Source organism: Emiliania huxleyi, assembly GCF_000372725.1.
Source record: "Emiliania huxleyi CCMP1516 unplaced genomic scaffold EMIHUscaffold_422, whole genome shotgun sequence".
Lineage (NCBI taxonomy): Eukaryota > Haptophyta > Isochrysidales > Noelaerhabdaceae > Emiliania > Emiliania huxleyi.
Window position 1 is genome coordinate 7978 of NW_005198814.1, and position 9512 is coordinate 17489.

Consider the following 9512-nt stretch of genomic DNA (forward strand, 5'->3'; position numbering starts at 1 on the left):
CTTTTAGTGTACTAGTATCTAGACCGTATAGTGACCGGCGCGCAGCGCCGAAGAAAATTTTGGCAGAAATCGCTTATAGAAATCGGCTGCTGGCTCGCCCGATTTCCCTCGCCGAAACAGAAATCGGCTGCTGGATGCCGACGCCCCGATTTCTATCGCCACGCCTCGCACTGTAGGAGCCCAACCCAGCGGGGTGTTGGTCGTCGAGGGGTGTCAGCTCCTCGGTGTGCTGATACTTCCCTCCGACCCAAATGTCCACACTCATCGTCGACTGCGGTTCGGGCCTGACGCGCGCCGCCGTCTTCTGGGGGGACGCTGGCAATCGCGTCCACGCCTGCGAGGCGAGCGCGAGCACCGGGCAGGCGGAACCGTTTGCGCTCCCTCGGATCGTTGACGTGCTCACCGAGGGCGGCTCGGCGCTGCGCCGGTGGGTGGCGAGCATACAGGAGCTCGTCGTGGCGACGGGCTGCACCTCCACAGTAATTGGCGCCACCGGCGGGCTGCGGCAGGCCGAGGCGGCCGGCAGGGTCACGCCTCGCATGCTCGCGTCGCTTGGAGAGCTGCTGCGGGAGCTGGTGCCGGCCGCCGAGTTCCGCAGCCTGAGCGGCGAGGACGAGGCGCGGGCCGAGCTCGGCGCGGTGCAGCACGTCGCCGACTTGACACTGCCGCCGAGTGTGCCCCGGCCGATCGGAATGCTCAGCGGCGGCGGGATGACCTCGCAGGCGAGCGGCCTTGCTGTCGCTGCCCGGGAGTGTCGGTGCTGAGATCGTCCCCGACCTTTGCAGGTCGGCTGGCACGACCCTCCGGGCGCAGCGGCCAGCTTCCTCTCGGTGACGCACGGGCTGATCGACGCCGCCGCCTCGCTCTGCGAGCGGGCGGACGGCGCGGCCGACGAAGACGCGCGGAGTTGCGCGATCGAGGCCTTTGGCGCGCGGCTTGCGGCAGAGGTGTCCGCCTCTGGCCGGCGCGGCCAGCTACGCGGCACGCTCGTCGCCATCGAAATGGTCGGAGCCTGCGGCTCCGCAGACGAGTACGGCGGCCGCTTCGCCGGGCTGGCGCGGCAGGTGGGTCAGCGGGTGGTGGGCAAGGCGGCGCTGGTCGCGGCGCTGCGGGAGCACCTGCAGCAGTGGGCGAGGGGCGGGGCCGTGGCGAGCCGGCACGAGGCGTACGCTGGGCTGCTGCCCGCAGAGCTGCTAGGGCTCGCAGGCCTCGCCGACGAGGGAGCGAGCTTTTACCTCTGCCGCTCGTTCGAGGTCGCTCCGGGCGTGACCCTCAAGCCGAGCTGGTCTCTCGGCGTCTACCTCTCGCGGTCGGCCGCGCCGCCGCCGCCACCATCGCCGCTGGAGCATAGCTGATTTTAGCGCGCAGATAGCGTCTCGCCCCAGAGCCCCACTCAGCACTCAACACTCTCACTTCACACTTGTGCGGAAACACCTAACACTGCAAGAGTGCAACCTGCAAACACTCGCTTGCTTTATAGTAGACCGGAGGGCTACGAAGCCTTCTGACCTGCAAAGTGAAAGTGCGATACACATACGATATGTAAGCGCGGTCTTTTATATCAGGACATACACAATGGTGTACGAGTGTAGGACCGTACAGGTACACCGTAGTCCGTAGAGCGTGTAGTTTGAGAGAGACGGACAGAGGCGAGAGCCCCCGCCAGCGGCAGCGCGGGCCCGAAAAGTCGAACGCGACCCCCCCCCCCCCAAAAAAAAAAAACTGTGCTCTTCAATTACCGGTGTATGATACGCATGCTTGTGTCGTGCAGTGTGACCACGGTCAGGGTGGAGAGTGCGTAGACCACGCAGCGTCGCGAATCGGGGGGGGGGGGGGGGGAGGGGAGAACCACACACACAGCTCAAGACCCAAGTACAGGAGAGCTCTGGCTCACCGCGTGGCCAACGCGCGCGGCGGGCCGCAAGCCTCGAGCAAAGCCAGCGGTATGCGCGCCGCCTCAGTGGCCGCCCAAATGCTTCTCCTTGTAGCTGTGCCGCTCGACTGCCGGCGGAAGCGGAGGAGCCGCGTCAGCAGCTCGGGAAGGGGGTCGGGCGGCGGGCGGGCGGGCGAGAGGCGGGGAGGGCAGCACGCACAGCGCAGGTGCTGAAAGTAGTCGAGCGTGTAGCCAATGAAGCCTACGACCAGCATCGCGTGCACGACGGGGCGGAAGGAGCCCTTGTCAAAGAACATCTTCTTGTAGTTGGGGAAGGTGCGCGCAAAAAACGTGTCGCCCTTGAGCACACTCATGTACGGCGCCTCGCCAGTCGCGGGGAAGCGCGGGTCCATGGACATGGCGGACCCTGTGGATGGGGTGTGCACAGGGTCAAGAGCGGCCGACCGAGACAGAAACGGACGCCGCGCGCTCCCGCATGTCGCCACCACCGCGTGTGCAGAGGATCAGGCGGCGCCCGAGAGACGGAGCAGGAGGCTGCGCGCTCCCACATGCCACCCACACAACCCTGCGCGCCCCAGCGCGGTCCCTGCGCCGTCTACGGCAGCCGCGCCACTCTGTGCCGGCACGCGCTCCGAATGGCGGGAAGAGGTTTGTGCGCGCGGCCGTTCCGGCGCAGGCTGAGGGTGTGTTAGGGTAGGGGGTAGTGTGTGACGCGTGCTTTGCGTCCGCCGCGCGCCCGCGCACTGAAAGGCCGACAGAAACTCGCCGAGAAAAAAGAAAAGAACGCGTCAAAAGACGCATCTGTGTTTCCTTTACGGCCCTTTCCCTGCGAACGCGCACCCCCGGGGCTAGGGCTCTCTAGCCCGTAACCCGACACCGATCATCCGGCCCGCTGGGTGCGCTTCTCAGCTCCCTGGATGTGAGGTTAATGACTGCACTCCAAGTGCTCCAAGTGCGGAAGCCGTCAACAAACCCTTGAGACAGCATGTCTCTGCTCGTCTTCCTGCTCCTCGCTCGGCCGGGTGGTGGCACGGGTGGTGCGGAGGCGTCGCCGCCGCGCTTGCGCGCGCGCGGGGCGGCGCCGGAGCCCACCTGCTGGCACCGCCACGGCGCGACGCCCGGGGCGGCGATCGTCTCGCCCTCCCTCACTGATGTGTTCATTGGGGGGGGTCATAACAAACACGGTACAGGATCGAGGTGCACGCTTCCAGAGCAGTGTCGTCCCCCCTCTCCCCGACGGCGATGGCGGTGTGACCGATCGAGCTACAAGACTGAGATGAGACACCGCCAGTGGATGTGGGAGTCCACCGTGCACCGCGCTGCGAGCCTGTCGTGTCCCTTGTCAGGAGCAGGAGAGCCCCACCTGTCCCCCTGATCGTCCTTCCAAAATCTTGCTCGTGCAGGTGGGGACCCTGTCCTCCTCCCCTATCCCTCGTTTGGGTTTGTCTGTTTTCTTTCTTTCTTTTCCAAGTGCTCCAAATCCAAAACTGTGGCTCCCCTTTCTCCCCACTCCCGGCCGGGGTGGGGCGCGCGCGGGGGCGGCGGGTGTGCGGGATGTCTGTGGGCCCGAGATCACATGCCATGTCCGCCTTGCGTTTGTTTCATAACATCGAAGGCTAGCTCAAAAAAGAAGAAAAGCGATATCGCTGGGTGCCGGCCCTGGATCCAAATCCAAAACTGTGACTCACAGTAATGTCTCACAGACTCTCACCGATCTCTGTGTTGTCTCAGCCTGGTCACAGCAACAGGCTCACTTTGTCTCAAGGGGTGGCACAGTCCACCTCCAGAGACGTGTTTGAGACACCCCTCCCTCGTCTCGCCCTGCGCGTCTGCTCCGCCTCACCGTCTTCTGCACTGCGTCGTCTGGCGACGGGTCCTCCATAGTCGGTCGAGGTCGCCGCCCTCCTCGTGCCTCTTCCCAACGTTCCCTCGGCGGCCGATGCCGTCTGCTCCGGCTCCCCAGTCCCCGGGTCTGCCCTGCTCTCGTCTGCGCTAGTTTCTGCTTCGTCATCACCGGCTGCCTCACCAAAAAGCATTTGCGTCGAGTATATCGACCTCTACTGCTTACCCAGCCTTCGAGTGTATCCTGGCTGTACTGGGCTGGGTTTTTAGGCATTGTGGGGTTGGCACTCCCATCGACCCTCACATGACCTCCTGCGGTCTCTGAGATGGACACCAGTGGGTGTGGGACCACAGCCAGGATACACTCGAAGACTGGGTAAGCAGTAGAGGTCGATACTCGACGCGTCCCACATGGTATGTGTCGCTGTCGGCACGCTGTCGACAGGACGTCGAGCGACACCGGTGGCACCAGGAGTGGTCGGGCGGTCTCCCGTCATGAGAGAGCCACCATGTGATCCGTATGATGATTCCTGACAACCGCCTCAGTCAACTTTCGTCACAGTTCCCGCTCTGAGAGGAGCTGCGGGTCAGCTCGACAGCTGGAGCTGTGTCGCCGGCGTGCGGCGGCCTGCCTCCGGAGGTGCCTCTGAGGTGGACATTTTTTGGTCACCGTGAGAGAAACGCGTTCGAATTTTCACTCCGGAACTTCAACTTCGCACGCGCCAGGGCTACAATAGAGAATAGTGCCAGTGAGGCGGAGGCGCGAGTCGGAAGGCCGCGACCGTCAAGTGTTTTCCCAATACTGTCCCGTTTTGCTGTTCACAGCTAGGGACGGCCTCTGCGGCAAAGTCAAACCACCCCACCTACCGCCTCCCACCTACCTACCGCAGCAAACCTTCGGCTCCCGCTCAGAGGCTCGCCGCGCCCGTGCGGCGCGCCGAGGCGGCGCCGAGGCCGGCGCCTTGCACCCGGCCCGCGGCCGGCACCGCCTCGCCCCACAACTGACCGCCCTGCAGCCCCTGCGCAGGCGTGCCGCAGGCGTCGCTCAAAAAGCGACGGCCGGGTGTGGGCTGATCCCTTGCCCCGTCACCTGCCGCCCTCGCCCGGCCGCCTCACCGCGCACGGAGCGCTCGGCTGCTCGCCGCCGCCGCCGCGCGTCCCGCGCCGCCACGCACGCTTGCCCCCCTTGCCGGACGCGCGCTCTGTGCAGCGGCGCAGAGCGCGCGTCTCTGGCACAGACGGAGCAGCGACCGCGCCAGCGGTCGCTGCTCCGCCCCTCCGTCGCGCGCGCCGCGCGCGCTGCCGCCGCCGCCGCCGCCGCCGCCCCCTCCTCGCCGTCTTCACCACCCCTGCCCTCTGTTGCCCGCACGCGCGCGCCGCGCGCACCCGCCCCCGCCCACGCCCACGCCCCCGCCCACGCCCCCGCCCCCGCCCCCGCTCCCAAGCGCCCCTTCCCCGGTGGGTGTGCGTAGAAAGTGAAACCGATCGAGAGGTGGCAGAAAAGCCGCCGTGTGTGACACATATTGCGGCACGTGTGTGACGTGCGGTGAGTGTCGGTGAGAGACACACACATATTGGGGGGGTTTGCGGGGAGAGCCCCGCCCCCGGGCCCGGCGCGCGCAGCGCGCGGGGCGTTTTTTATGCAAACATGCAAACGGGACGGCCTGCGCAGCCTCTAACTATTTTCCTACAATCGCTGTGAACCCAGCCACGTATCCCGCTATCAACGTGAGGAGAAGGGGGACAGAGCAAGCAATACCCCCAAAATGCGATCCAAACTACCAGCGCCGCGCCGAAACGCGAAAGGAGCGCGGCCGTCGGCTCGCACCTCGCAGCGTTGGGCTGCTTGCTCAACCCCATCGCGTCCGACACCGAGTCGTGCGCAATCCTCGCGTGATTGCTGATTGGTTTCAACCATAATGGTTCCATTTCGAGAGAGACTTTCCGAGAGGCTCTTTGGAAGGGAGGTCCGCAGCACCCCGAGGGAGGCGGCGAACCAGCTGAGCAATAAACTTTCGCACGCTCAGCACCTGGGCGATCTCGCGCCGCCTAGCGCGCCGCCTCGTCACCGCCGCCACCGCAAGTCGAGAACTACTCGCGCGCGCATATGCCGCCCCCCTCCCCGCTGCCTTTTAAACCCCTTCTCCGGACCGTGCCGCTGGCAGGTGCTCCCCGGCGGCAATCTCGGCCTCGCTGTACCCAACCAGCCGCGCCGCAAGCGGTGTTAGCAGCGGCTCGTCGCGCGGCACAGAGTACCGCGCCATCTGCTCGTCGCAGTACACGCTGTACTCGTGCGTCGGCTGGAAGACATATGGCCGGTGCGCCGTCGTGACGCGCGCCCGGACCGCCGCCTTTCGCCTCCGAATCACCTCCTCCGAGGCGCGCGAGCGGGGGACGAGGCAGACAAAAGCGACCGCGCGCAGCAGCTCGTCCTCCTCCTCCTCCTCCTCCTCCCCGCCCGCGAGGACTGCGCCCCCTTCCCCCGGCGCTGAGCAGTGGGCAGTGCGCGAGTCCCACAGCAGCAGATCGCCGCGCTGCAGCAGGCAGATGATGCCGCCACTGCCACTGCCGCCGCCACTGCCGCCGTCACCGCCGTCGTCACCGCCGCCGTCGCGGAGTAGGGGGTCGTCGGGCGGAAGCCTGAAGAAGTCGTCGTCGTCCTGCAGCTCCGCCGCGTAGCGAGAGAGCCGTCCAAAGCGGCGGTGCGATCCCGGCAGGAGGACGTTGCCGCCCGTGGCGTGGCTTGTGGCCGGTCCGAAGTGGACGAGGCCCTGGACACACTCGAACTCTGGCCTCGCCGGGTTCTGGTCCACGTGCAGCCAACCGCCGCGCGTCCGCCGCTCCGGCCGCCGCCTCCACGGCCGAAACGCGGCCGCGCCGTCGAGCGAGGTGATCAGGTCGTCCGACGTCACGCCCCACACGGCGGCAAAGGCCGCGCGCACGTTGGCGTTGCTCCGGATGCGCCACATGAATTCGGAGCACCCGATGCCGTGGAAGGGCAGGATGCCGCCCTCGACGCAGCGAGGCCAGCGCTCGTCGTCCCACGTGTCGGGCCGCCGCCGCTCGACGCCTGTGCCGAGCCCCTCTAGCCAGGCCCACAGCCCGTCTAGCGCGTGCTCGCATTCGGCCACGGTGAGAGCGTGAGAGAACACGACGAATCCGTGCTCGCTGAGGTGAGCGGCTGCAGCAGCTCGCTCCGTCTCTGGGCAGAACTTCTGCGGATGCACGTAGCGGGGAACGGGTTCGCTGCCCTCCCGCACGGCGGCCGACTCCGATGGCGGCGGGATTACCGTGTCCGGGGCTGTCACCATGAACGAACCTGCACACGCGCTCGACTATACTCGCGTAGACTCCAAGCCGTGCGGTCGTGTCCTCGCGAGGAACCTGTGCACTCTGCGGCCGTCGAGCAGGAGCGCAGCTCCGTCTCGCTCCAAGTGGCTCCAAGTGCTCCAAGTGCGCTCCAAGTGCTCCAAGTGGCAAGTGGCGACAGACTGTCTGGTGGAGTGCGTCCTCTCCTTCACAGCGTCTCGAGGTTATTGAGAAGAAAATACCTCCGATGGCGCTGTGCGCTGGCCTGTGAGAGGTTGAGGTGCGAGCCCTGGATTCACACAAATACTTGATTTTGCAGGATTTTTCCGCGCCTCGAAATTCGTAACAATCGCCTCGCCGCTCCACAATGCCTTTCTCCGTTGCCTCCAGCCGCGCGGCGCCATCGTCCTCGACACCTCGAGCTGCTGCCCGGCGACCGCCGCTCGCCTTCGACGACAGTCGTAACAATCGGCGGTGAGCGGCACCTCCTTGGCCCAGCACCGGTGTTATCACGTCTCAGCTGCTTCATTGCCATGTCCAGTTATGGCGGAGACGCGCTGATAGCATTCCTGTGCACGCAGTTGGACCAGCACGGCCATCGGGTGCGTGGCGCAAAAAGACCTGTTTGCGCTGTCTTCGATATCAGCGGCTACATGCGCTGCTGCGCGTACCTGTGACGGACACATGTTGATCACATCCATATACCTCACTAACATACAGCTGGCGAGCCTTGCATCCCTCGTCTGGCCATGCTGTGCATCATCTCACCGTATGCAGCCGTATACGCCCACGGTGCTCACAGGGTCGGGCGTCACGGTGCTCGTGGCAAGCATCTCCGTCACTCTTGTGACTTGTGGGCTTGGTGGTGTTGCCTCCGGTGCTACTGCTGGCTAGGGTGCCAATGGCGCGACGGGAGGCGGCCATTGGCGCCACTACAGCAACGATTGTTACGCCGTGGAAAAATCCGGATTTCGTGCCCCGAACCGGCCGACACGTGGCCGCATATATGTATATATACCACGTCCGTATGGGCTGCACAAGCCAAACCACGCTCATCACAGCTTGCCACAGTGTGGCTCCTGGCAGTGGTAAGCCATTCTTGGTGTACCAGCTCACAGCAGGGCCGTTTGATCACGATTGTTACACGGCGTGAAAAATCAAGTATTTGTGAGATATGTGATCTGTGATGTGTAAGGGTCCGCCGGCTGGCGCATTTTGTATACCGAGGCGGTGCCCGGTGCCGAACCTGTCGGACCTTAAGACAGCGTTGTAGATCCCTGGGCGAGGGTGGTGGAGGGGGGGGTCTGGCGGCGGAGCAACCACCTATATGTGCTATGACCTATCCACCTCCTTCCCTCTCCCAGCTCCACCTTGGGTTGTCCCTATTTTCTTGCTTTCTTTTTCTTGTTGAGCCTGTCTGCTGTGAGAGAGAGTTGTGTTGTTTAAATTCTTTTTTCTTTCTTTGCTCCAACGCCTCTCCAACGTGTGTGCGGTCCAAGTGCGTGTAGGAGGCCCAGATGGAGGCGTAACCACGCGGGCTAGACCACGTGTCGGAGGTTCTAGGACGACTACTCGCCGCCAGGATCACGTGCCACATGCAGCGTCGAACCTCTTCCCTCAACCCCGACCCCTTGCCCTCGCGAGGAACCTGTGCACTCTGCGGCCGTCGAGCAGGAGCGCAGCCTCCGTCTCGCTCAGCACGCCGAGCGGGTTGTCCCTCAGCCACCCTGGCCCGTCTGCCGCGCCCACGCCGCCGCCGGCTCGCGCCACGCGCGCGCGGCGCAACGACGAGCCCTCGCCGCCGCCGCCGCCGCCGCCGCCGCCGTGGGCGCGCAGGCCTATCGGCGGGGGCGCACGCGCGGCAGGGGTCGGTCGCGACTGGGCGGCATGGGCGGTCGGGCGGCGAGCGCGGGGTGCCGGCGCGCTCCGCCGCGGCCCTCGCCTCGACGGCGACGTCCTCGACGTTGGACTGGAAGAGGAGCCACCCACCGCTGTCTCGCAGGGCGGCGGCGATCTCCGCAAGCAGCGAGGGCGGGAGCATGTACCTGGCGAGTAGAGACCACGCCTCGCTTTTTCACAGGGGGGGATCCGTCTGGAAAAAGGATGCTTTTCGCTGCGCATGCTCGAGCCCCCGCGAGGGCTTGTGCTGTGAATAGCAGGCGTGGTCTCTACTCGCCAGAGCATGTACCCCTCCTCGCGGGTCGGCAGCTGCGCGTTTCCCCCTCCGGGAGCGCGGTAGGGCGTTGGGAACTGGACGAGCACGCCGGCGAGGCGAGAGGTGGAGGAGGAGGCGGCGGCGGCGAGGCAGCGCTCGGCGGAGGCGGAGGCGAAGCGGGCGGTGGCGGCCGTGCCCCACCGCGAGGCGGTGCCGGTGGCGAACGCAGTCTTGAGGGCGGAGGAGTCGCAGCCTGTCGCGGGCGGGCGGGCGGCGGGGGGGGGGGGGGGGCCTCTGGCCGGAAAGAGAAGG

General features: G+C 65.8%; 4 protein-coding genes across 4 annotated transcripts in view; 1 reads left to right on the top strand and 3 right to left on the bottom strand.

Annotated features, from left to right (window-relative positions):
- Positions 1 to 251: 251 nt before the first annotated feature.
- On the top strand, positions 252 to 1355 carry EMIHUDRAFT_244477 (hypothetical protein; the record flags this gene model as incomplete). Its single annotated transcript, XM_005769435.1, has 2 exons — positions 252 to 638; positions 786 to 1355. The coding sequence occupies 2 exons, from the start codon at positions 252 to 254 to the stop codon at positions 1353 to 1355; spliced, it is 957 nt and encodes a 318-aa protein (XP_005769492.1).
- A 370-nt stretch (positions 1356 to 1725) lies between these two features.
- Positions 1726 to 2292, bottom strand: EMIHUDRAFT_459047 (hypothetical protein; the record flags this gene model as incomplete). The annotated part of the gene is made up of 2 exons (XM_005769436.1): positions 1726 to 2001; positions 2094 to 2292. The coding sequence occupies 2 exons, from the start codon at positions 2290 to 2292 to the stop codon at positions 1958 to 1960; spliced, it is 243 nt and encodes an 80-aa protein (XP_005769493.1). The 3' UTR covers positions 1726 to 1957.
- A 3390-nt stretch (positions 2293 to 5682) lies between these two features.
- EMIHUDRAFT_470337 (hypothetical protein) lies at positions 5683 to 8754 on the bottom strand. Its single transcript, XM_005769437.1, has 3 exons — positions 8694 to 8754; positions 6516 to 7120; positions 5683 to 6224 (listed from the first exon to the last, which is right to left on the bottom strand). Exons 2-3 carry the CDS (start codon positions 7045 to 7047, stop codon positions 5869 to 5871), a joined length of 888 nt encoding a protein of 295 aa, XP_005769494.1. The 5' UTR covers positions 7048 to 7120; positions 8694 to 8754; the 3' UTR covers positions 5683 to 5868.
- The window catches only part of EMIHUDRAFT_118746 (hypothetical protein), a gene marked incomplete at both ends in the record, with an annotated part of 2156 nt that continues 1306 nt past the window's right edge, over positions 8663 to 9512 (bottom strand). Inside the window, 2 exons of the mRNA XM_005769438.1 lie at positions 8663 to 8883; positions 9091 to 9453. Coding sequence (XP_005769495.1) covers positions 8663 to 8883; positions 9091 to 9453 — 584 coding nt within the window. The remainder of the gene's footprint in view (positions 8884 to 9090; positions 9454 to 9512) is intronic.

Coding starts and splice junctions, on each gene's coding strand:
- EMIHUDRAFT_470337 (XM_005769437.1), bottom strand. CDS start 7,047: ATGGTGACAGCCCCGGACACGGTAATCCCGCCGCCATCGGAGTCGGCC. Junction 6,225..6,515: donor GGCGAGGCCAGAGTTCGAGT/GTGTCCAGGGCC, acceptor CCCACTGCTCAG/CGCCGGGGGAAGGGGGCGCA.